Here is a 26,892-nt window from a genome sequence, read left to right on the forward strand (position 1 = left end):
CCCTGCAGTTTTAAAAATTTTATAAGTTTCTAAAAAATTCTCTAAATTTCCAATTTAGTCCTGATTTGTTTCTAAGGTGTATTTTGGGCCTTGAGGGCTCGTATTAGGGATAATATGTACTAATTTGATTGGTTTTTGACATGAATGCTAAATGATATGAAATATTTGAAATTTATATCTATCTGATCTGTAAATTCGATAATGCTCCGTAACCATGTTCCGACTATGGATACGGATTAGGGGTGTACAGGAATGGCCGCAACAGGTTAAAATCTAGGGTCCACAATTGAACCATGAGATACTGCCCAAACACAATACAAGGTCCTTGGGTAAGAACCTTATCATAATCTTTTGAAATTTGGAATTTAGACAAGAAATAGTTGTTTTCAATATCCATGAGTTAAAACGGCGAAGATGACTTCCATAGGATATAAATACTATTATATAAGGTTGAATACCCTATGTTCCGTCTAAGAAGCTTCCCCACCACCATAGTGGACATGTTCATCACTAATATCTGTTTCACATTAAAGCTCTGACGAGCTTCTCAATATTTAACTCCATGAGCTTCCCGATTTCAGATCTTATGAGCTTCCTAATATACAACTCACATGAGCTTTTCGTTATTTAGATCACATGAGCTTCCCGTTATATAGCTCGAAAAAGCTTCCCATTTACTCGCTCATATGAGCATACATGTATATGAATTGACGGATTATAGTTTTGTACACTTCGTGTGTACTACTCGTGTATCTAACGATATTTTAAATAGTTCAACAAGTAATGTTTTGTTATGAGACAAAATGAGTTTGGTACAAACTATTACTGGTATATACATGGAAATGATATTACTTGATATATTGAAACATGATTCGGTTGATACATGTATGTGGAACTTGCTTAATGACTACATCCATCCATGATTATGATCTATTATATGTGTTTACATGGCTAACATATTGAGGTTATGTGTTTAGACTTTTGGCCAAATTGATTTGAATATGTCTTGTATGCTTACCTTAAATGTGATTAAATGGTAAGTTAAATTCTATGATATACAAACTTACTTAGCTTAAAAGCTTACTCCGTGTTATTTTTCCATGTTTTATAATAATTCAGAAGCTCATTTAGGTTGGAAGCTGTTTGGAGCTAAATCACACTATCCATCGACTCTTTTGGTATTTTCAATAAATTAATTTCGGTTATAATGACATGTATAGGTTATTTTGGTCAATGTTGTTATATAAATGTTTTGTTGAAACAAACCATTTGAATGGCTTGTGTTTGGTATATTTTGGTGTGTATATAAGTAGCCTTACTCATGTTTGGAATGTGTTTGGAATGGTTGAATGATGGAAAATTATAGGTATATTGAGAATTGGTTGATTTGGCATATTTAGCAAAATTATGCATATATGTATTTGGTTATCTAGGTAAATTTTAAAATTTGATTGACATGCTTTCTCTGCGGTGATCCATACATGTTGAAGAAATGTCCGAAGAAATCCGCGCTTAAGAAGAAGCCAATAGGTAAGGCCTTGGTACTTGGTTCGAGCGCAAGGGATGTCGAAGCCAAGGAGGCTGAAAGTGAGAAGAAGCCAGTGGAGTGCTTCTTGTGTCTTGGTCTGCATAGGTTGTGGAAATGTCCGAAGAAGTCTGTCATCGAAAGGGACGATAGAGTAGACAATGAGCCCAAGAAGCTTGGTTAGAGCAAGGGAAAAGTCAAAGCCAAGAGGCAAATAGGAGCAAAAAGAAGCGAGTAAAATGCTTCTTGTGTCGTGGTCCGCATGAGTTGTGGAACTGTCTAAAGCAAGCTGTAGTCAAAGGAAAGGCAACGTCTGAGCTTGGTGAGTCATTGGAGGGGCTTCCACCCAAGGAAGAGGTGAGTTTGTCATCGAACTTAAAGGAAAAAGATGTATATGAATATGTATTATAATTTAGAGTGATTTAGTGCTTGTTGTAGAAAGCACATATGTATAACAATGTTAGTTTTTAAATGATTTTTTTGGTGAATTGGTATTTTGGGTACCAAATGGTTGAGCTTTATAGGTGATCTACTTGTTTAGTTTTGGGTATAATTATACACATATATATATATTTGGTCATTTAGGTAAGTTTGGATACATACTTGACATGTTTTTAAGCTGTCATTTGAGGTGCTTACAAGCATGTCGGTTGTATGTAATGATATTACATGTTTTAAGCTTGATTTTGGTTGGTTTTGGATGACTATTTATGACTTGGTTATATGCAAATTGTTGTGTTTAGGTTGATACCAATTTGGGTGAGAAATATGGCTTGAAAAATGACCTATTGTCGTCCACACGGGCAGAGACACAGGCGTGTGTGACACACGATCGTGTGTCCCCTGTATCTTTTAAAAGAGCAAGTTAGTATGCTCACACGGCCTAGCACACGGGCGTGTGGCTTGGCCGTGTGGCACAAGTCAGAGATTTACTCAAGCACGGACACGGGCTAGACACGGCCATATGTCCCTATATCGAATGCCCACACGGCCTAAGACACAAGAGTGTCTCTTGGCCGTATGAGTCACACGGCCGTGTAACCCCTGCAGTTTTGAAAATTTTATAAGTTTCTAAAAAATTCTCTAAATTTCCAATTTAGTCCTAATTTGTTTCTAAGGTGTATTTTGGGCCTCGATGGCTCATATTAGGGACAATATGTACTAATTTGATTAGTTTTTGACATGAATGCTAAATGATATGAAATTTTTGAAATTTTTTTCTGTCTGATTTGCAAATCTGGTAATGCTCCGTTACCCTACTTCGGTGATGGATTCGGGTTAGGGGTGTTACTGAAATGGCTGCAATGGATTGAAATCCAGGGTCTACGGTTGAACTATGAGATACTGCCCAAACATAATCCAAGGTCCCTGGGTAAGAACCTTCTCATAATCCTTTGAACTTTGGAATTTAGCCAAGAAATAGTCGTTTTCAAAATCCATGAGTTGAAACAACAAAGATGACTTCTACAGGATAGAAATCCCATTATATAAGGTTAAATACCCTATGTTCCGTCTAAGAAGCTTCCCCGCCATCGTAGTGGACATGTACATCACCAATAATTGTTTCACCCTATCGAAAAATTCAATTGTTTGAATTTCATTCACTATGGATTTCGTAATGTCTCCCTCCAAAAGTTCAAGGTCCTTCTCAATCCCATTCCCAGAATACATGGAAAAAATTCTTAGATTCAGATGCTCTTTTTCCCAACAACCTATCTTTCCATGACAACACAGGCTTCAATGACAAATCCACCGCTATCTCAATGCCCTCCTCACCTTCCATTTCTTTGAAAAAAACTTTTTTGGTATTCCGATCATCAACTGACCGGCCACCAGTGTTTTCCCTGATTCCTTTCAGCATATTTGGTTGCAATTTTTGTTCATCGATTAAGCTTTTAAAATTTTCAAATTGAATCTTTATGATAAATAATTCAATCTTAAATGTTATTAAAACAAATTTGTTATATAAAAAAATCACTAGCATATTCATTGACATTGTATGTTGATTTAGAATATATATTGAAATATATAACATTTAGTAAAATAAGCAAAATGCAATTCTAACTCTATATTAAAATCCATCCAAATGCATACAACAGTTAACAAAACTATTGAAGGGCTAATCTAGAATTATTGGACTGGCTACCCTGTTACAAGCACAATAAGTCACCCATCAACTATACTTATTAGTAGAGGTGTTCATGGGTCAAGCTACTCGGCCCGGACCAAAGGCCCGCCCCAAATGTGAGAGGGTTTGGGCAAAAATATAGGCTTGAAAAATGGGCTTGGACAAAAAACTAAGGCCCGTTTAAAAAATGGGCTGAGCCCCGGGTAAGGTATTTTTAGTCGACCCGGCCCGAATTCACTAAAGGACAAAAAAATCTGCATTTTTTATTTTATTTTTGAATGTTATTTTCTTGTTGTTTTCTCCCTATTTTGCTACTATTTTACTATTATGTTGCTGCTATTTTGTTGTTATTTTTGGATATTGTATAAAACTTATTTTCTTGTTAATTTTGTTATTATTTTAAAGGCATTTGTTAAATTTTTTATTATTTTAGAGGCATTTACTTGTTAAGTTGCATTTATCTTAGTGTTATTTAAGTCTATATATTTTTGTAAAATTTATTTTCAATTTGTTGGAAAATATTTATTTTGATGTTTTTAATATTTTTGATGTATTATATATATTTAAAAATAATATAAAATAATATAAAAAATTAATACAGGCGAGCCGAGCCAGGCCCGAGTTTTAGTATTTTTATTCGGGTCGGCCTTGGACAAAATTTTAAGCCTGTTTAAAGGGGCATAATTTTTTAGTTGAGCCCAGCCCGAACTTGACCCGGCCTGCCCATGAACACCTCTACTTATTAGTGCCTCCAATTATTTCATAAAAAAGAAGAAGCCAAATATGCATTTAAAGTGATTTAGTACTTAGTAAGAAATAGGAACTCATTAACCCAGTTAAAAAATTATGTTTATCCATAATTTTATTATTTTATTTGAAAATAATTAAAATTTTACCATGTAAAAGATAAAATTTTTAGTTTAAAATTGCAAGAATTCTATATAAAAGTAGCCCTTTCATCAGTGTTTTGATAAATTTTAATCTCTCAATTTAAAAATTTATGAACAAATCTTCCCGCAATTTCAAATACACTTCAACCACTCAAACTTTCCTAGTCAATCTAAAAGATAATAATAAACATTCCACACTGTAAAACACAAATTTCCTCTTTTATTTACTGCTTAAAACATTTAAAAATAGTTCAACATTAATATTAAATAAAAGCAAACTTAATACATATTTTAAAAAAATATAATTTTAATAATATTTTTTTTATTTTGTTAAAATGATAAAATTTTAATATATATAATTGCCCAATACTAATGCTTGAAGTTTAAAAGTAATATCATTTCATTTATTTATTTATTTTATGCAAGGATGATATTATTAAATTATGGAAGAAATCAATCTTCGCTCAAATTAAGGAAAGCCAGGGCTATTACAGCTAATACCATATTTCATTAGACTGTATTTTAGTATATTTATATTTATATATTCTCTGATAATACAAGGGTGTGATTTTTTTTAATTATATGTCACCTTTATTTATTTATTTTATTTTTTAAATATCTATGTTATCATATTTATGAAATTAAAATTTTTTATATATTTTAAATAGTGAAAGCAGTTTTTGGAATTCAATTAACTAGATTTAATTATTTTATTTTGGAAAATTAATATTTAAATTTAATTCTATCCAATATTACTAAACATAACATGTCAAAATAATTATTTTAAATATACACTCAATATTAAATTCTATAATTTATATGGTCATAGTTGGATAATTATAATTCCATTATTTATAATAACTTGTATTGCAGATAACTCCAAACAGAAGTAACCATATAGAATGAGATTTCTCCATTTTATATTTTTGTTTTTTCGGGGTGAATTAATGCCATAAACCTTTATACTCTTCATAAATTAGAAATTTAATCTCTCTACTTTTATTTTCAAAAATTTAAGTTTTTTTTTTGAAATTATAACTGATACTTTGTTGATGAAAGAAGTAATAAATGTCGTAATAGGCCTTAAAGGAAACGACCTACAGCTGTTTACCTCTTAAAAGGCACCGAAACAGTGCACCAAACAAAACCAGATAATTAAACAAAAGAAATTGAAAGAAGCAGTCCTTTCAGTCACAAAAGAAATTAAACAAAGCCAGACCTTGTTACCCTTCTTCTTTTTCATTGAAAACCAGATCTATCTTGTATCAGCTACTCAATAGGACCGAAAGCACCCAAAATCAAACCTAATACCATCATCATTTTGGCCCAAGTATGAGTTCACACGACAAACAGATTATTGCAAAGTCTGGACTCTAATTCTTCACCTATCCTTCTTCTCTGTTGCCTCTCCTTTCGCTGTCCACTAGTCCTTCCATCGCCTACGGGACCTCTTCTATCCAGTATTCGAGGTTTTCATGTCGACGTCCTTCCATCGCCATCCCATGAGCTGCCTTATTAGCTTCCCTTGGCATATACCTAAAACTCACACTTCTGAAGATAAGGGCTCTTCCTTTAATTTCTTTAACCAAACTACTTATTTCAGATTTATCTTCTTCTACAGTGTTTAACTTGTGTATAACTGTTAACGAATCTCCTTCGATACAAATATCTTGGAAGCCCATTTCCTCTGCCATACAAACGGCTTGCAAGCATGCCCTTGCCTCGGCCATGACCGAATCTGAGATATACGCCCATGAAAAGGTACATGCTGTCATCATCAGACCATCTCTATTTCGCGCTATGACTCCTGAACTCGATCTTCTCGTATGTTGGTTGAACATAGTGTCGAAGTTAATTTTTATTGTGTCATTCTCTGGTGGACTCCAGTAGTAACTGCCGGCTAGCTGTACATCCCGCATTGTAACCTCCATGGCTACAATCTCTGTACAATAAGCTTTGACAAAGCTCACTACTTCATTGACTTGTTCGCGGACTCCTTAATGGTAAATTTTATTCCGATTATACCAAATAGCCCAATAGGCAGTAACTCTAATTTTACATTCTTCATTGTTTAGACTATTGAACTTCATATCTAACCACTTTTTCCAATTTGGTTCACCATTGTGTGATGAGACTGTCCCCCTCAACCCTCTCAAGACCTGCTGTGAAAAGAGACAATCTCTGAATAGGTGGCTAACAGTTTCCTCTTCTGCTTGACAAACCGGACATAAAGTGTTTGCTGCCAACTTTCGAAGTTTTAGATTATATAAAGTAAGGATGTAGTTATTAGCTATTTTTCACATGTTTATTCGTATTTTATTTGGCATTTTGAGACCCCATAGTTTTGTATAGAATGAAGTTGGATACTCAGTCTGTAAACTAGACCCCTGGGCTGTAATCTGCCATTTGTAACCACTTTTCATTGTGTACACCCCTATATTGTCGCCTCTCCAAACTAAGACATCATCCGGTTTATTACGCGCCACTGGAATCAACATAATGTTTTGAAGCAGCTCCTCTCCAAGTAACTCTCAGATTGTGTCCTGCTTCTAGGTATTAGTTTCTTTGTCGATTAAGTCTGAGACTTTAGTATATCATATGTCTATATACTGATCTTGTATTCTTCCATTTCCAGGTTCTGACAGCCATGCATCAGTCCATATTTTCACTGCGTCACCGTTCCCGATTCTCCAACCAAGCCCCTCCTCTAGGAGACATCTAGCTCCCCAAATACTTCTCCAGGTATACGAAGGGTAAGACTCTAAACCTGCACTCATGAAATCCTGTTTTAGAAAGTATTTCACTTTCATTACCCGTGCAAACAAACAATTCAACTACGTAATAAGCCTCCAACCCTGTTTCACTAACAAAGCCATATTGTACTTTGATAAATCTATAAAACCTAAACCTCCCATCGCCTTGGGGATACACATATCACTCTACTTATACCAGTGTATGCCTTTGTTTGATTTAGAGTTACGCCACCAAAACCTGCTCATGACGCCCTCAAGCTCTTGACAAAATGAAACTGGTAGCTTAAAACACTGCATCGCATAAATCGGTAACGCTTGTAATACTAATTTTAGAAATACCTCCTTACCCCATGCCGACAAGACTCGCACACTCTAATTATGTATCAGCTTAACAAAATTTCTTTGATATCAATGAAAGCATGTTTTTTCCTCCGACCCACCATAGTTGGCAACCCCAAGTACCTTTCTGGATTATTAGAAATCCTTACCCCTAAGAAACTTCCCACCTAGTTTTGCATATCATGGTCAGTATTACCGCTGAAATAAATAAGGGATTTTTCAAAATTGACCAGTTGGCCCGACATCATTTCATACTCTTTAATCACCTTCTTCATGTTGTTCGCACCTTCAACGGATGCCTCTCCAAACAGCATACTATCATTAGCGAAAAATAAATGTGTCACTGATACACTACCACTGCCCACCTTTGTTGCCAAAATTCTCCCCTCCTCTTTAGCGATTTTTATTAAGCATGAAAATTCTTCAGCACAAATAAATAAAAAATATGGACTTAACGGGTCCCCTTGTCTCAACCCTCTTTGCGACTGAAATTCTTCTCCACTTCTTCCATTAATCACCACTGAGTACTCTACGTTGGAGATACACTTCATTATTATTGCAATCCACTCTTCACAGAATCCCATGCTACGCATCTTTTTTCCTAAAACCCCCCCACTCAATCCTGTCGTACGCTTTACTCATATCTAGTTTTAGTGCAAATCTTTTCTTTGATGTCCTCGTTGTTTCTTAAAGGAGTGTAGGATTTCATAGGCCACCAGAATGTTGTCGGTAATTTGCCTTCCTAGAACAAACACCCCCTTGAGTATAGTCAATACAGTAGTACAGAACACGGCGGAATCTATTAACTAACACCTTCGATATGATTTTGTAGATCACGTTGCACAGACTAATAGGGCAAAATTGGCTCATTGACTTTGGCAAATTCACCTTAGGAATAAGGACGATACTTGTTTTGTTAACATCCCCCATATCTCTTCGATCATTCAACACATCCAAACAATATTTGATAACTTCATCCCCTATAACGTACCAATATTTTTGATAAAATAGTGCTGGATACCCATCATTGCCTGATGCTTTAAGAGGACCAATAGATTTCATAGCCCCAACGATCTCTTAGCCTTAAATTCAGTCATTAGTTCTCTGTTAAGATCCTCCGTAATGTATGGTGTAACTGACCCAAATAATCTATCATTAGCACTTACCTCCGTTGCTGAGAACAGGTTCCTGAAATAGTCTGTTGCTATTGTTGAAACTTCATTATAATCTGTCACCCAATCCCCCGCTCCATTTTTCAGCCCCTTAATCAAAATTTTCTTCTTCCTGTATAAAGCACATCTATGGAAAAAAGTTGTATTTCTGTCACCTATTTGAAGCCAGTTGACTCTCGCCCTTTGTTCCTAAAAAATCTCCTCCTTATCTACTTCGAAGTTTAAATCTAATTTAATCTCTGTAACCTCCTCCAACACCTCCTCACTTATCTCGCAAGCATTCAATTTAGCTAATTTAGCGTTTAGCCTTGCAGTTAGACGGTCCCTAATCCTTTTATCTTTTGTTGCCTAGGAACTCAAGCTCAACCCCAACTCCCTCAACTTCACCAACAAATCTTTTTTATTTGAATTCTACTCATGCCTTAATCGCTCTTAAAACTCCAAATTCAATATCTAATCGGCGTTAAATCTAAACTACTAATGTTGTTCCCCAGCATTCGACCTTTCATCCCCATCTATATCGACCAATACTGGACAATGATCGGAAAAACTATGTTGTAAGTAGCTCACCCTATATCTTGGAAATAGATTCCACCACCCTGGATTTGCCACTCCTCTATCCAACCTCTCCCTGATATTGTTACAAACCAGCCTACCTCTTTCCTATGTATACCATTGCCCAAAGAACCCCAAATCATTCATCTCACACTCTTCCAAGACTTCTCTAAACGCAGACATTTGTCTTTCCTCTCTAACTATTCCCCATTGTTTCTCGTAAGAAAACAGAATCTCATTAAAATCCCCGGTAATCAACCATGGCCTATTATTTCCATACTACAAATATCTTAAAAAGTCTCATGACTTCTTTCTATCTTGTTCTACCGGTGATCCATAAAATCCTGTGAATCTCCAAATAACCCTCCCAGCTTCTTCTTCCACCTCCACATCAATATGCGATTTCGAAAAAATCTTTAGCGTTAAATACAAACTTTCCCTCCAGCCTAAGGATAAGTTCCCTCTTGTTCCAACCGCATCAATGTCAATACCATGACTGAACCCGCATTGTGACAGCCCTAATTTGACCCTAGTCGGAATGTGGTTTCGGGACCACAAAATCGAGTCATAAAATTTATTTAAAATTTTATTTGCATAACTTCTATGTGTGATAGTGCATGTGTGAAAATTTGATGTTTTAATTTAGTCTTATGAATGAGAATTTTACTTGAAAGGACTTAGTTGAAAAACCATAAAAATGTGATAGGTAAAAGTTGAAGTGGCCAAATTGTATATGGATAGCATCATAGAGGACTTGCATGTTAATTGGACCACTATGATTATAGTGGACGGTAATGATGATGAAAAATGTGGCATTTTGTGTATTTTATATTAGTGAAATAATATTAAATAGTTTTATATTAAAAAACCATGAATTAATAATAGAAAAAGGGTGATAAAAACAAAGTTTCTCATTCTTCTCCCCTTTTTGCCGAAACTAAACAAGAAATTGAAGAAAGAACACCTAAGGCATTCGGCCATCTTGTGTTGGGAATTAAGGTATGTTCCATGAGTTTGCTTTTAAAATTTTAGTGAATTTGAGATAGTTGCTAAGTCTTTTACTTAGCCCATGTGTAAATTTTAAGTTTGGTGTTGTCATGTATATTCGGCCATGGAAGTTTTCTACTTCATGGATAGTGTGTTAATGTTTTGAAATAGATATAGTAGAAGGATAAGGTTTGAGCTTGTTAATTCTTGAATTGGTTGAGTTTGATAAAATTTAATATTTGTGGCTTAATTGTTTAATGACAATCGGCTATGTTGAAATGCTAACTTAGTGCTAAATTGTAAGTATTTAATTGAGGGTTAGCCAAAATTGAGCTTATGATAGTAATTTGAGTTTGTGAAATTTATGTATTTTGTGGTCCAAGTGTGATAAGAACCATATGGTTATGGCATGTAAGCATGAAGATTAGATGATGGATAATTTTAAATGTGAGATGGTTAGAAGTTGATTTAAAGGCTTAATAAGTTAGTTTAAGGTGAAGTCATTAGCTTATGATATTCAGTTTTGGCTACTATGTGTTGGATCTTGAATATTTTAATGTTTTGAATTAGTAATGGATGAAAGATAATGTTTGAGTTTGCTAAATATTGAAATTAAAAGTTAAGTATATGAATTAGGAGCATGAATCCATTCAGCAATTTAAGATAAATTGTGAAATAATGCTTAATATTAGTAGTACTTGTTTAATTGGCAAATTGAGCTTAGAATGGATGAATTTATGAGTTTGGGACAAAGTATATATATATTCGGCTATGAATTTTCGTGTTTAATTTTGAATGTTGATGTTTCAAATTGAAAATGGATGTTAGTTGAGTTATAATACTTGCTTAATAATGAAAAGAACATGAGCTTAATGCTCAAATAGTATTCGGCTTTGGAGTAAGTTAAATTAGTTAGAAAATGAGTTCCAAGATAGTGAATTATGTGTTAAAAGAGGGATTTAGGTTGTATATACGTGATTAGATTGAATACAAGAGGCTATGTTAGCTAATTGAGGGATTCGGCCATAGTATTATAGTGAATAATAATTTGAACAAGGGTTTTAATTGTATGATAGGTTTTCGGCTACGGTTGATTGGATAATAAATTGGTGTGGATGCTTTGAATGAGATGTGTACATATTTTAGTTTATGTGCTATGGAGAATTTGATTAAAATAGTTTGGAAATGTGAATTGCCGAAATTATCTTGTATATGTAGCGAATAAATGGAATTGATTAGAATTATGTTTGGATGTGCATTAAGTTTAAGGGTTAAACTTTAAATTGTTATGGCTTGGTTAATATTAGATGGAATACCGAATATGTGTGTGTGTCTATGAGGAATGAATATAAATTGGGGCTTCGATGATTGAATTATTTTATTTGCTTAGTTGGAGCTCAAAATCAAAGGGAGCCAAGTTCGGCCAAAGGAAAGGCGAAAGCAGTTGACTAGCTGATCGGAGTTGTTCCTCTGACTAAAAAGGTAAGTTCCTAAGTAATTTAAGCTACGGTTAATATTGCACATAAAATAGGTTGGATAAGAAATCATGGTATGTATGAATTTGTGAAAATCGAATGTGAGATTTATCAACCTATCTACGACATAGTGGTAGCTATAAATAAGAAATTTCAGCACTATGTGTGCGAGGTTATGCGGAACTATGTGTGCAAAAACTACATGGCACTATGTGTGCGAGATTATATAGCACTATGTGTGCGAGGAAACACGACACTATGTGTGTGAATGAGTAAGAGCACTATGTGTACGGACCTTTAAATCGAGCACTAAGTGTGCGATATCGATCGTAAAGAATTGTTTGTGCAAATGAAAAAGTTTAAAACTTTAAACTGGGAGTAATGAAATGTGCATGGATATTAGACATGGGACTTGATTTATATCTGTATATTAATAGATAATGCTCGGGAAGAGAGAAAGAAGAGAAAGGTAATCGGCTCAATTAGTATATAATTGACCAAAGATATAAATTAATGATAAATGAATTTAAATGGATTGGAGATTGATTTATAGATAGAGCGGATTGGATTGTGCTTTATTTGTTAATTGGATCATTACATTCTTTTTAAAAAATTTCTTAGGACTTATTGATTTAATAACTCACTTGGTGTGTTTATTGGTTTTGTATAGATCATCTTATCGAGGAAAGTTTGGATTCGTTACGAAGTCATCACATCTTTTGACAACCCCTTTTTGGTATTTTTGTTTAAAACTCAAATAGACATTATGGCATGTATAGAATAATATTTTGGGAGGTTGCTATTTTGATAGTATTGTATATATATATAAGGCCATGTGAATATGGCTAAAGTTCTATGTATGGATGTGATAATGGTTTTATTATAAATCTTGAAGTGAAATCAACTTGACATATGAATCCATATTGTGATGAGTGTGATTATGTTATGCTTGAACTAACATGTTAAGCATTCGAGATACATTATGTATGTATATTCGATCAAGAGGAGAAAAATCACCTTACATTTTTACCCTTGTTTTAGTATGTGCATACTATAGAAGTTACTCATGGAAACGTGCTATTATTGTTGTAATTACTTAAATTAATATTGGACACGGGTATTAGGGTGTGACACGCATTTCTTTCTTATTGCCTCCATTCTTCTACTCGTAACCTTTGTTTCCATAAGAAACAAAACATGGGGCTTAACTTGTCTCAACTTGTTCTTGAGACGTCTAACTGTCCGTGGTTGCCCCAAACCACTAACATTCCAATTAAGAATTTTCATTGCGCCCGGTCGGCCAACATATTAGTGGCTGCTGATATAACATTTTATGAACCTAACTCCATTAAGCCTCTACCTATTTCTGTGTAAGATCTTTGTCGCTTCTTACCATCCATAAATTCTACCGGTAAATCTTCCGTCTCTACCTCCTCCCCCCGTACCGTAACCTGTTTCGAACTATCAATCCTACCTTTTTCCTTAGTGACCCACGGCTGTCGAGTAGGCCGACCCACTGTTCTCATTTCATCACTATGATTGCCATTATTCTTTATGTCTGCTCCAAACACCCTTCCCCTTCTTTCTCCATCAATTTCCATACGAACCCACTTGTCAGTTTCATTCTCCTCCTGTAACCATTTACTTACCACCTGCCCTCCCTTTCTAGGAGTCGCCCTCAACGATAGATCCCACCCAAACTCTATCGGTTGATTTCGTAATGTTAGGCGAACCTGACAAAAGTTTTCCCCATGCCCAAGCCGCCCGCAAAGAAAGCAAAACAGTGGTAATCTCTCATATTGCAATAACGCATATGTGAATTTGTTCGAGCCTATTCCGATTCTCTTCTTCCTCTTAAGTGGAAGTCGAGTGTTGATAATAACTCTGATCCTCACATATTGATTAACCCCCTCGTCACTAAGGATGCGTTATATTCCAAAAATTCCCGATGAAGTCCCCAAATTGACATGCCATTCCTTCCGTAGTGAAACCAATTGGTAGATTATGAATTTGTACCCAAAACATCGTTTCCCAAAGGGGAACCATATTAGGTTATTCACCCCTAACTAACCGGTGGAAAACAATAAGATGACAATTAAAGAACCATGGCATACCATCCAAAACTCTCTGCAAATCTATTTCGCTATAGAATCTGAATAAAATCTACTTGTCCTCCATTTCCATTATTGAAATCCTCTCAAAGGATGCCACAAATCAGCTATAGTGTTTTTTAAAGCCGAAAAGTGTACCACGTTGTCCGTAAGAACTTTTCCAACCAAACATAAATCGTAAAGATAATCCTCCTCATCGTCGCCACCCAACACCATCAAGGGGTCTTCCTCGTCATCCATGATATTAAGATTAGCGAGATCTTCATCCACGGTATTAGCACCAGCCATGCCGCCCCCTTTTGCCTTAAAAAACCAAACCCCTTTGATCGAAAACAAACCCTGAAGCCAACCCTAAAATTGAATCGTGCTACAAAGTAGACCAAAAACCCTAACGCATGCTAGCAAAGCAGACCAAAAAAAAATTGTCAAAAAGTGTTTTTGAGAAATCTTAAAAGTATTCGATAATTACATTTCAAAAATTTAAGTTTAACTGTCAACATTATTATTATTATTATTATTATTATTATTATTATTATTATTATTATGTTAGATTTGTTGGTGTAACGTTTTGAAATAATAAAAAAACTCACTTGGTAACCATATAACTAAAAAAATCACATTATAATAAACCTGAATTAACAAAATAATTTTAATAGTGTTAACAATTGGACTTAAATTTTAAAATTTGAAAACTAGAGGGATTAAATTATTAAAAATAAAAGTATAAAAACTAAATTCTAAATTAAAAAAGAGCATAAGGACTCATGGCATATTTTAACCTAACAAATATTTTCAGTCATCTATATGACTTGGGGAAGTTTGAGGAGGCAAGTAGATGTCTTGGCCTCCCAAAAATGATAAATTAACTATATGTTCTATTCAAATTTTATGAAATTATAAATTAATAGAATGATAAAATTATACTTTGATCTTTAAAAGTTTATTATTTATTTTTTTATCTCAAAACAATTTTTTTAGCTTCATCCCGAGAAAATCCTCATTCATTGTTGAATTAATGAATTTTCTTTCTATATAAAAAATAATATTAAAGCAATCGAATTAAAACTTAAATTGATAAGAATTGTTGTTATTAGTTTAATTAGACCATAGGTTGAACAAGTCAATTTTATTAAAAAAATAATTATAACCATTAAGTATTTGTTTGTCCTCCTCTCGCTTGAGGGTTTATTTTCGTATTTGTAAGGTACAGTCCTTTGATGTGACGTACTAGAATCAAATAGGCCCCATGCATGTTAATACGTACCCACTCTTAAGATTAAAACGTGTCCCCCAAGTATGAATTCACCTGCATTGTGGCGAAGTGCATAGGTGAACGACACAGGCAAACTACATAATAATGAGCTATATACTTATTGAAGTAAGAAGAATCAAGTCGGTCCTAGTCGATTAGTGGATCGGTCCAGCAACGGATAATGGCAAGCACTATAAAAATAACAAATATTAGATATAGTAAAAATATTAATAAGTATATGTATTTGGTGAAATGGCATCGTCTTTGTTACATATTCAAGGGGTTGAAATGTGTTCAAATTTAATTTTTTTTTTTTGAAGAACAACTTTTTCTTTAAAATTTTTGCTTTATGATAGGTATGTGATTAAATAACTTGTTAAATTCCAGTTCAACCAATTTATATTTAAAATAATTTTTTTTAATAATTCATAAATAAGATCTATTTATTATCGTTCAAAAATGTATACAAATAGATATAATTTTAAAAATATTAAAGTTAATAATAGACTTTAAATCCTTATATTTTTTATATATTTGAAATTTAATTTAATTTAATTTTTATATAGGGAGTGGAATAAATAAATAAATAAAGTGAAATGCAAGAAAACATTCATATTTCTTGTGCCTTTGGAGTGTGTAATTCCGTCATCCCGGTCCAAGTCAAACGCATGCTTGAACAACTGGTAAAGCCATTCAAAACTCAACAAAGAAGCATTCAAATTTCCAACCCATTTCTTATTCATGTAGATTGAAGTTGAATTTCGGCTTTGAAAACTGCTGAATTGGTCTTGTGGGATAAATTAACTATATAAGCATTTTTTTTCTATTTGGTCTTTTAGGTTGTGATTTTTTATTTGGTTTTATGAGATAAATTAACAATAATTATATTCAACCTGTAACTGTGTCAAGCACTGTCACTTCAAAATTTGATTTCATTAGGATGAATTTTTGAGATAATAGTCCTATCATACCATGACATATGAAATGTATGTATTCTAAGGTGTTATCACATCTCAACCCCTTAAATCTACCTATAAATTTTTACGGTTTTATCCCTAAATATTAACCCTAAATTCTTACAAAAACTTTATTTTAACAAAAACCCTAAATCTAATAAAATTTAAAAAATCTAACCTTAAGAGAGTGGAAAACAAATCTGTCCAAAATCAGCTATTTCTCTAAATTAAAAAAAAAAAGACAAACAGCCTAAAAGGTGGTAGTAAGAAATGAACTCAATTCCCATGTTCAATTTTATATCCGACTGTTTTGGAGGTTGTGTATTAATGTTAAATTAGTATATAGTAAGAGTAACAGAAGTGAATTAGGCTCACAAGCTTCACAATTCGCAAGCATTTATTTTTAAACAAACTAGGGATAACAAGTTCTTCCCATGGTTGATATGCAATAGCTACCATTATTCTATACATGGACATTGATTTCTTTCAAGCCAAGAACTTTTCCAATAAATTCCCAAAGAAGAAGCTTGTTTTAGCCCATCCGCTGGTCTCTGCCTCCCGTGCTTTCATACTTGATGGATCCTTCTTTACGTTAAGCATCATTGTCTGTCCGATTTCTTTGCGAAGTGCTTCGATTGTCTTTGCATCTACAGGATTACCGTAAGCATCTCTAACATAGAAAACATTCACTGCTTTCTCCCCAACTGTTGACACCCCTGCTCTTCTAACGGACAATCCGTTCTCTCGGAGAATCCTTGTTACTTCGGACAACAACCCAACTCTGTCCTTTGCGCAAAGCTCCAGGCTTAAACCCTGCATTCGTTACATGGATTATGTTTTTATGTACATTATTTTATGTACGAAACGCAACATTTCAGTAAGGTACATTCTACTCACCTCACTCACTCTTCTATGAATGGCAGCTTCGAGACATTTAACAACCCTTTCTTTCTCTCCTTCAGTATCAAGTGTGCAACCATCCATGTGGCGAATAAAATATTCCTACGATTCAAAAGACATTAGGATAACTTATGCATATATAACCTAATTTGATACAATACACAGACGGAAGTACTTCTGCTCCTTTCTGAAAGATTATGAGAAATGATGGGTTTACCTGTGAAGCATAAGGACCATTGGATGAGATGTTAGCATGAAAAACTACATATTGCATGTCCGTGAGCGTGCAGACAATGTCAAACATGAGCTTAGCTCGATCTTTGCACCGGACAGTAACAACCGAGTATCCTTTCTCCTCACAGCGCTCAACTGTGATCTTTGGTTTGAAGGATGGAGGATAGTCAACCTCAGTTGTCACTCCACCACCTTCGTAATCCCTATCAGCAAGCAGCATTTGATGAAGCCGGCGATCAATATGTGTGAATCCCATGGAGAAGCTGGTACGAGCCACATTGTCATCGTCCTCACAACCTCGCATGATGTGCTTAAGCTGCTCCTCCATAATAGACAGTCTGTTAGGATCATTCACAGACCCGCTCGTGGTATTATCATTGACATAGAGCACACATGCTATTCGTCTATTATGTGTCCATACTTCTGCAACAGTAACATTGAAGTGAAGGTTGGCAAGGACAGCCGAGATCTCTGATAAGAGACCAGGCCTGTCCCTTCCAATGAGTTCAATTGCAGTGTGATTACCAAAAGAGTGCACTCCGACACGTTTGCCAGGGCAGTCTTTCATCCCATCTGTAGTGTGGCCCTTAGGTCCTAGAACCTGTTAAAATAAAAATACACAGTGGGCTATGAACGCATAACATGGTAGTAGGCCTCAAGAAGAGCGGAGAGAGAGGGAGAAATACATCATTTTACAAGCATCACAATTTAGCAAAAAAGAAGATAAGTTCTAGAGGAAAAGAAAGCACACACCCTCTCTATGTAATCAATGGTTTTTCCATCGGTGATCTTTTTCCCTTGTTGATCCGTGACGTGAAACACTGGTTGCAAAGAATAAAAAAGTGTCAAGTACTCAGTATTGGAAAGAGAAAAACGGAGGGGGAGAGGAACATAATGCCATTTTCCTGCTACTGCTATAGCCATATACGTTGATGCTTATCCGTAATTGATCTGTTTAACAGTAAAGAAAAGGATAAAACTACATTCTGCTTTATAGTTAAAAGGACCTCCATAATATAGGAACAAAGTTCTATTGCCTAACATAAACGGAACACATCTAGTATATATCATTATCCTACCATCCATGAACCATCCACCATCGGAGGAGACATAAGCTTTGGTAATAATGAAGTCAAGGTCCGATAGTATTTGCACAACTTCCAGCAATATTCCGGGTTTATTCACGCTGTCAACCTATATGCAAATAATGATTTAGCTGTTAGCACTAAGAATGATTGATACCGCCCATTAAGTTTGTTTTGTATTGAAATTAACCTTTATAAGAGTACAGTCACTGCAACTCGTGTTATCGACGGACACCCTGCCGGAAAAGGTATGAGAAACAAAGAGTTACAACTATAGAAAGGTCTTCACTGCTAAATGTGCCTGAAATCTTCTCCAATGCTCTGTCCTTTTATATGGAAAAAAAACCCCTTATAACACAGAAATACAATTCGGTAGCATAACATTTGATCGATTTGCATATTTTTACAAACTGTAAATCCAAGGAATTAACGTGACTCAACCATCAAGGTTGTTGAATTTTGTTGCTTGTTTCGGGACAATATCGATAACAGACCTTAAAGAAGAAAAAGAAAAAAGGCATGTGGATAAAGAGGTAGAACCTTGGAGGATTTATTCTGACACTCAGGTTCTCATACTCAGGATCAAAGTATGGCCAACAAACTTTAGCCATTTAAACCGCAGCTTCACAATAATCCGAATGTGTTTCTCTTTCTGTGTCATAGCAGAATAAGCTCAGTTATCAGGAGATATACATTAACTATCATGTTCTCTTGAAAAGAGATTGACTTAAACATGTAGATGCAAGATATTAAGATTCATCAAATCGGCCAGAAACATGTGAAATGTATCTGAAGGTGCACTCTAGTATTGCAAGCCACCGAAAAGGAAGGAAATTTTCCGAACATTTACCTAATATGAACAAACAAACTGAAAAGCCGAGCTTCACAAGTTCTATATCAAACGGCTTGTAGTTGAGGAGCAAGCAAAGGAGCTGTAAATTACAATGATAGACGATATCTTCAATCTTTGTGCACGACAAGAAGAGTAACTATTGTTTCCGAAGAAAACAAGAAAAGGTCTTCTTTGATGATTTAGCTTGTAGTTAAGGTTGCCTAATTTGGCAATCCTAGGTGAATGGAAATCAGGTTCACATTATGGCAACAAAAATCTGCAAATAAAGTGGAGGAAAAATTAATAATGCAAATACGGAGAATCCAAAATCATTTTAGCATCATTATATTTACTTATACATATCTATGTATCTTTATAAACTTCATCGAGCAAAGAACATTGAAGTATTGAAATTAATACAAGCTATGCAACAAACCTCAACTATTAAATCCAGTAAAGGCATTTCTCAAGCTCTTGCTTAGTAATTTTAACTCTACCAGTCATAAGACGGGTTTGCAACACTACTTATACCCGATCTTTCGACTTAAAGGATCAATCCCTCTAAGACTTCAAACCTGGAATAAATCATACAACAGAATAATGCATCCCTTGTGAATCACAGCTTTAAACGTTTGATACCTTTCAATTCTCATTCCTTTCTACGAAAATGCTTAGTTTGGATATGTTTGGTCCAAACCCGAAGACCCAAACCAAAGGTAATGTATGATTAGAATTGGTACTACCAATGAAACAGCAAAGAACAAAATTGACCAAAACAACTATGAATTGGCATAAAGATTTGATTTTAATTGGCATAAGGATTTGATTTTTAACATTTTCTTTTTTCCGAAACATCCGTATCAGGAACAGTCTATATACTGCCATTAAGCCTCACTATCAGCAGCATCACCACTGTTTGTTGCAAATATCTTATCAAGGCCGTCAATTCTTAAGAGGAATTAAAAGTAAATAATAATAGTAAAGTGGGGAACTGTATATGAATTTACTCCAGTTAACTAATTAGTCATTATCACTAAGGAGTCATTATCACTATATTAATCCCACAAAGTAAGAAATTTTAACAATCAATCAATTAATTAAAGCTTGAAACTAGTGAGAGCTTTCTGCAAAACTCATCCTATAAAAATACCAAAAGAGAAGCTGAATATTCCTTAATCCGAGTTGTACATCTCAGAAGGAAACCTGAAAATTCTCAGGAGAAAAACACAGAAAAACAAAATGAAAAGAAACATGAAAGAATTCCCAACTCAGTAAAGAAGATGACTTAACTGGAAAACTGAGCAAATTTATACGCAGCCATATATGGTAGTAATTGAAACAAGAACTCCATGCAGAGAAAAAAAAAGAACAAGAACATGAACAAAGAATTCAGATTGCCCATCTCCGGGAGAGATGTTAAAAAAAGTACTCAACTAAATTACCTTTGAAAAACCCTGAACTTAGATAGCTTTGCTTCTTTTTCTTCTTCTTCTTCTTCACATTCTATCTTAGTAACATAAGGGAAAATCGAAGAGAAAACTTTCTTCTTTTTTTTTTTTTCGCTGAGTGAATGAATCTTTTAAAAGAGAGATACTATGCTTTTCTACGTTGGAATACCACTTTCATAAAATCATCATGCTTTGCTTTCTATATGTTTCAACCAAAACTTGAGCTTTTTTCTTTTTTTCTTGAGCAAATGGAAGCTGAGAAAAATGGGAGAGACCACTTGAAAAAAATATGACTGATAAGAACGGCGTTGGGATTTAAATAAAATATAAAATATATTATTTTAATACAAAATGATTAAAATATTATGCTTATTACTCAGTAATGACACGAGGCGACAAAATCGACTACCTTCTTATATTTTGTGTAAGTTCAAGTTTAAACCCACTTTCAGCTCTGCGCGTGAGGATTGAAATGATGCTGACGTGGATGATTGTAAAGTATTAGTAAATATATATATTTTTTGAATTATAAAAAAGCGCAATGTTAAGGTCTTAACAGCATTAAGCTAACGCATGGGGTTCGATAATATTTGATTTTAACTTTCTACATTTGATATTTAAATTTGATAAATTTTTTGAATTGTAATAACGGTACAATTATAAGTACAAATCCAAATAATTATAAGTATTAAACTATTACAAATGGATTATTTGAGTAACCACCAAGTACAATCAAATTAATATAGCATAAACGGCCTAAGAACTGATACGATATCAAATTTGATAACTTTTTAAATGTGATATTTGAGTTTTTTTTCTTACCGTAGTTCATATATTTGATAAAAATTATATATTTTAGTATTAAGAGATAAAAAAAATATTAATTTTTAGTTTTTTAATTATAACTTTAACATTGTTTTGAAAATTTATAATTTATAATTAATTTTTATTAAATCAATCTTAACATTTAAAAAAATCATAAATTATATTTAATAAATTAAATAAATTTGTAATTAACACTAAAGTTATTTTATTAATAAAATCAAGAAAATTCAAATTTAATAATATTAAAACTTAATCTATAAATTGGTATCTAAACTATACTCTTTTTCTTATTTTGGTACTAAACTTTTTTTTGTCACTAGTGGTATCTATACTATTTTTTTTTTTCAAGTTGGTACCTCATTAGTCAAACTGTTAAGCCTATTTTAAAAGAGGCTAAATTCATAAATTGATACTTAAACTATACTTTTTTTTCTCATTTTGGCACATAAATATTTGTTAGTTAAATTGTTAAATCTACTTTTTTTTTTTAAAAAAAAACCAACTAAAAATTAACCTGTGACAAAAAAAAACATTATTATCTCTTATATATATTTTCTTTTTCTTTCTTTAAAATTAGAAGCCACAAGTTCTGAATTTAATCAATTTATTTGATTCAATAATATGTGATAAAAATAATTTTAAAAAATTGGTTGAATTGATATTTTTAATTTAATTCTAAAAACAATTTTTAACCGCGATAACTTTATGAAATTAAACTTTTAAGGAGCGTGAAGCACGTGCTTTGGCGGTGGGAAGAAAAAGATTAGGCAGGAAAAGAAATTGTGGACCGTAGATTTGGTATGAGGGAAGGTGATGAAAAATGGATGATGATGGGATGGTTAGGGTCACATAAGGTTGGTTCAGAATGTTTGTACATTCAATGTGGGGGTGCCTTTCCACTTTATGATTAAAGAATGGTTTTAGTAGAAACTGGAATGGCAGCCTAACCTCATTAAACAGTTAACTGAAATGATTAACATATTTAATATAAAATTCGAAAAATAAAAGTAGAAGATACAAAGAGGATAAAAGGAGATTTGGGGGGTAAATAAATTGGATAAGCAATTAGGGGTGCAGGTTAAACAAAGGGTGCAAATGAATCAAACATTTCCAATTAATTGGAACCATGAGACACCGAATCTAATTCCGAACCTAAACGTCAATGGATTTTCACATTTTTATTTTATTTTATTTTATTTTTTCCCGAAGGAATCGGTATCACATGCTGCCAAACACCCCAATTAAGATTTTCATTTTAAACTCATTATATCACTCAATTCATTTTGGTTGAAATTAATTAAATAACTTTTGGGCATGGTACAACATTTTTATTAATTAATTATGATGAATGATCAATGATTAGAGGTAAGCATGAAATCTTAGGTTGATATCAAATAATCCAATTCTCATCTTCATCATATAAAAGAAAATCATTGTCCCAACAAGGTAATTAATGGTTTAGAATCAATCTAAAAAGTGAAAAGTAAACAAAATAATTTTAATGGTTAGTTGATAATAATGTCTAGAATTATTTATAGTCTCATGTTAACTCATAACTCATAAATAGATGGATAATACACTTCAATAAAGTACATTTAAACCCACGTCCTCCTATATTGATAATAATATTCATATTAATTGAAATAAGACTCAAATAATAAATACTCTTAAGTAAAAGAAAATATGTAAAACCAAAAAAAAAATTGAAAATTCGTATTTTTTGTAGTAAAATAATTCAAATTCATCAATTTAGTAATTAATATTTAGTTTTTGAATTTGTAAACTCTTTTCATTTTGTCTTTCCATTATTTTCTATCCATTTTAAAACTTAACAATTTTTTTTTGTTGAATTCATCAATAGTTTTATAATTTTTGCTGATTTTTATTTTTCTAAATTTTATATAAAGGTTTCAAAAATTTTCTAATAATATTTCATAATTTTATAATGTCAAATTATTATTCTTAAATAAAATCTTAAGTTCAAAGATTAATAAAAAAAATTAAAATAAGATAGAAAAAGTTACAAAATTCTTTTAATATATATAGTGATGTTATTTCATTCTGAGCTATTTAAAAATTCTTTAATAGATATCCCAGGATGAAATAAGATCAAACAAGGCATGATGTTGCTTTTAACTTTTTTTTCTTTTTTAAATTACCATCACAAATGCAATAAATAGTACAACATAAATATGTTGCTTTTAATTTTAAATCTAACTTTCATATATTTTGAGAATTATTATTTTATTTAAGGAAAAATATTTGGTATATTATTAGTATAATTTTTAATTTTATAAACAGAGTTAAGTTTACATGACTTTTAAGAGTATAATAAAATATTAAATAATATTTAAAAAAAAGAGGTACACAAAAAATTTTTAAAATAGAAAAATATTACCAATAAACCAAATAAAATTGAAAATTTTCACAAATAAAATTAAAAATCCAGCCAGCGCCTTTGTGAAAATAAAATTATTTGTCTAAAAGAACCCTAAGCAAAAAGAGAATTTGTTGGATTTTTAATAGTTTTTTACAGAAATAATATAAATTAATTAAATAAATATTGAAATGGGATAAATGTAGTAATATTTACAAATTTAGGTAGGACTTACAGTAAAAAAATCGGTACCACCTGACTAATTGGCGGCACCCCTCTCCCTAGTCACAAGTCACATCAAATTTTTAAAAAATTAATTTTTTATTTCCCTTCGACACCCACAATAGAGATTTTTTAAAAAAAATTATTTTTTAAAACAAAAATAAGTTTAAAAACTTATATCAGTCCGGTACTATCAATCGACCAAGCGGCACCCATAATTTTTTTAAAAAAAAAATACTTGGTGTGACTAGTGGCTGGGAGAGGGGTACCGCCAATTAGTCAGGCGGTAACAATTTTTTATTGTAGCTCTTGCTTAATTTCGTAAATATTATTGCATTTATCCATTTCAATATTTATTTAATTATTTTATATTATTTAAATAAAAAAACTCATTTTTAATACTATTCGTAGTTTTTAATTCCATTGGCATACATATGATATTAATTCACATTTTAATAAGGATTTTTTAAATTTTTATAAAATCATATCTTTTTAAATATACCAAAATATAAATCACTAGGTAAGTGGAGTAATAAACAAACTCCAATAGAGTGTTGACCTTCTAAAAAAATATTTAATTCAAATCATTATTGTATTAAAATTAAAATAGAATATAAATTTGATCCTTAAATATTTCCTCCCTTTTTTGTATTAAAAAAATTGAGTTATACAAAATCTCTACGTTACTTACCTTCACATACCTAAATATAACAAAAATATTATATATATTAAAGTTTTTTTTAATATTAATCTTATTATACATTTTTATATATTTGTTCTTTTTGATATAATCCCTAAAATTACTTATAGCATTTCCCCAACATTTAAATAAGAAGAAAATGTGCTTCAGGGTACTTGAATCCACGTCCTCATGTACTGACAAATGTCGATACTAATTGAGTTAAGACTCAATCGATATATCTATCAAAATTTTAAACACACTTAAAAAGTAGATGATTGTAGAAATGAGAAAGAAAAAGAAAAGAAGATACCATAAGTTACAACCAATCATTATAAAATGGGTTCTTTTAATAATCTTAAAGAAATTAAATTACCTTATTAACTAATTTTTAAATTTTATATTTTCTGAACCTTATTGACTAAATATTATAGATATATTATTACATAAAATATAAAATATAATTAGAAAAAGCAAAAGTGATAAAGAAAGAAGAGGTGTGTAATAAAGAGTAGAGGGAAGCAAAGCAAGTTGGGGGAAAAGTACATGAGGATTGGGGATCGGCAAGGACGTTGGTTTGGCGTAGAATCCAGCACCACATGTGAGGGAGGCATTTGGCCGGAGGTCCCCACCAACAGCAACACCAAACTAATGCGTTGACGCACGTCCCCAACTCCTTTTTTGTATTTTTGGTTGCACCATTCAGCTGTCGCTATACTTTTCGGGTCCTAATGAAAACATAAATAATAAACTACACAGACACACTTTGATGTTTCGTTTTCAGAGAAATTTCAAACAAGATTCATTTGATTTCTCCATCTTTTTATTATATATGCTTTTATAATTCATGAATCAACGACCCTGATGGAATACTGACAAATTTCTCATAACCTGCTTTAATTTCTTCTCTACACTAAGCACATGACGTTGACGCCTATGAGTAAATATCTTTTCTTTCTTTCATTCTTTTTTTTTTATTTTTTTAAAATTGTAAGTATATAATTTATTTATTTATTATTGTAATAAAAAAAGTCTGGTGGTTTATTCAAGTTTGCTTGAATCGGATCAGATCAGTTGGTCGGGTCAATTGAATAGGGAATCGGTTGAGGTAATGACTTGGAGAAGGGTATTAAACCGTTTGAAGTGGAGAAAAAAATCGGTTGAATCAAAATTTTTAGATTTTTATTTTTATGATTTTTCAATAATTTATTTAATAAAATCAAATAAACTAATCAAACCAATTGAACTGACGAATTGATAGTCTAACCGATTCAGCCATCAAACCAATTCTAAAAGTCTTGAGTTTATCACATGTGGGCGGATAGCCATTTAAATTGGTGGAAATCTCATGAACTTAGGAAATTTTTGAGAGAAATTTAAAGATGAATTAACTTGACCAAACAACTAAAATTTACATCTTAGTCCTATCATCATCAAATTAACCTGAGGATTAACATTGATCAACCAAGAAACAATCAAACAATTGCCAAAAGCCTTAAGAGACTTACCACATCAGTGATGCATAAAGGAGGACCAAATCTCAAATGGTATATCCTCCTCCTCATTATCTCGAATCTATTACCATCACTATGATCTATGATGATAAGACACTTCGAGAAGGGTTCTTAATAGATCTGACAACACCCTTACAAGGAAAATATTATATATGCGAGAATGTTGAGGATCGATCCTTATAAACAATGAGATAGTAAAAGTGGAGAAGAATAAACATAAATATTTTACGTGAAAAACTCCTCCGAAGAGGATAAAAAGCACAGACAAAGAAGGCTTCAACTTTGAACTAAATAAGCAAACAAATAAGAGTACGGTAAAGGGAAAATAAACCTAAATATACTAAACGTACATACCCAAACCCTAAAAATAAATCCTTAACTTAGGAATAAAATTCTCTCCATAGCTATCATGAAGCTCTCTCTAAAACTCATATGTGACTACATTTTGTTGCCCCTAAAAGAAAAGCCCTTACTGATTGGCGTGTCTCTAATTACCTTCTTAATTGGCCTCACCTCTTAGCTCTCTTGAGCAGTGCATGCGGCTACATCTTAATTGGCACATCAAACCAGGGTTACATTAACCCTTTAAATAGGCTAAGATGACTGAAATAGTCTTGAAACAATCAAAGTTCA

At 32.7% G+C, this 26,892-nt stretch overlaps 1 protein-coding gene and 1 long non-coding RNA gene across 15 annotated transcripts; one reads left to right on the top strand and one right to left on the bottom strand.

Annotated features, from left to right (window-relative positions):
- The first annotated feature begins 5,571 nt into the window (after window positions 1-5,571).
- LOC107951465 (uncharacterized) lies at window positions 5,572-12,737 on the top strand. 11 transcript variants are annotated; one of them, XR_001698440.2, is made up of 7 exons: window positions 5,683-6,304; window positions 6,431-6,546; window positions 6,677-6,814; window positions 6,896-7,096; window positions 7,179-7,296; window positions 11,740-11,831; window positions 12,495-12,737. It is a non-coding gene; the product is annotated as an uncharacterized lncRNA (long non-coding RNA). The 11 variants fall into 11 exon arrangements; XR_001698436.2 differs by having other exon boundaries at window positions 5,572-6,304; window positions 6,431-6,814; XR_001698441.2 differs by having other exon boundaries at window positions 5,643-6,304; window positions 6,387-6,546; window positions 6,677-7,096.
- A 3,785-nt stretch (window positions 12,738-16,522) lies between these two features.
- Window positions 16,523-20,975, bottom strand: LOC107951464 (ACT domain-containing protein ACR3). 4 transcript variants are annotated; one of them, XM_041091207.1, is made up of 10 exons: window positions 20,637-20,928; window positions 20,345-20,397; window positions 19,213-19,471; window positions 18,903-19,014; window positions 18,553-18,598; window positions 18,357-18,471; window positions 18,031-18,098; window positions 17,261-17,878; window positions 17,041-17,145; window positions 16,523-16,956 (listed from the first exon to the last, which is right to left on the bottom strand). In XM_041091207.1, the coding sequence occupies exons 4-10, from the start codon at window positions 18,971-18,973 to the stop codon at window positions 16,630-16,632; spliced, it is 1,350 nt and encodes a 449-aa protein (XP_040947141.1). In that variant the 5' UTR covers window positions 18,974-19,014; window positions 19,213-19,471; window positions 20,345-20,397; window positions 20,637-20,928; the 3' UTR covers window positions 16,523-16,629. The 4 variants fall into 4 exon arrangements, with proteins under 4 accessions (XP_040947141.1, XP_016742014.1, XP_040947152.1 ...); XM_016886525.2 differs by lacking the exon at window positions 20,345-20,397 and having other exon boundaries at window positions 20,637-20,975; XM_041091218.1 differs by lacking the exons at window positions 19,213-19,471; window positions 20,345-20,397; window positions 20,637-20,928 and having other exon boundaries at window positions 18,553-18,688; window positions 18,903-19,016.
- Window positions 20,976-26,892: the final 5,917 nt, after the last annotated feature.

Source organism: Gossypium hirsutum, chromosome A02 (assembly GCF_007990345.1).
Source record: "Gossypium hirsutum isolate 1008001.06 chromosome A02, Gossypium_hirsutum_v2.1, whole genome shotgun sequence".
Lineage (NCBI taxonomy): Eukaryota > Viridiplantae > Streptophyta > Magnoliopsida > Malvales > Malvaceae > Gossypium > Gossypium hirsutum.

Bases quoted from the DNA above. Each gene is read 5' to 3' on its own strand.
- LOC107951464 (XM_016886525.2), bottom strand. From the start codon at position 18,973: ATGGCTAAAGTTTGTTGGCCATACTTTGATCCTGAGTATGAGAACCTG. The intron at 17,879-18,030 runs GTGTGTGCTTTC...TTATTTTAACAG, and splicing joins CCATTGATTACATAGAGAGG to GTTCTAGGACCTAAGGGCCA. The intron at 16,957-17,040 runs GTGAGTAGAATG...TAACGAATGCAG, and splicing joins TTCATAGAAGAGTGAGTGAG to GGTTTAAGCCTGGAGCTTTG.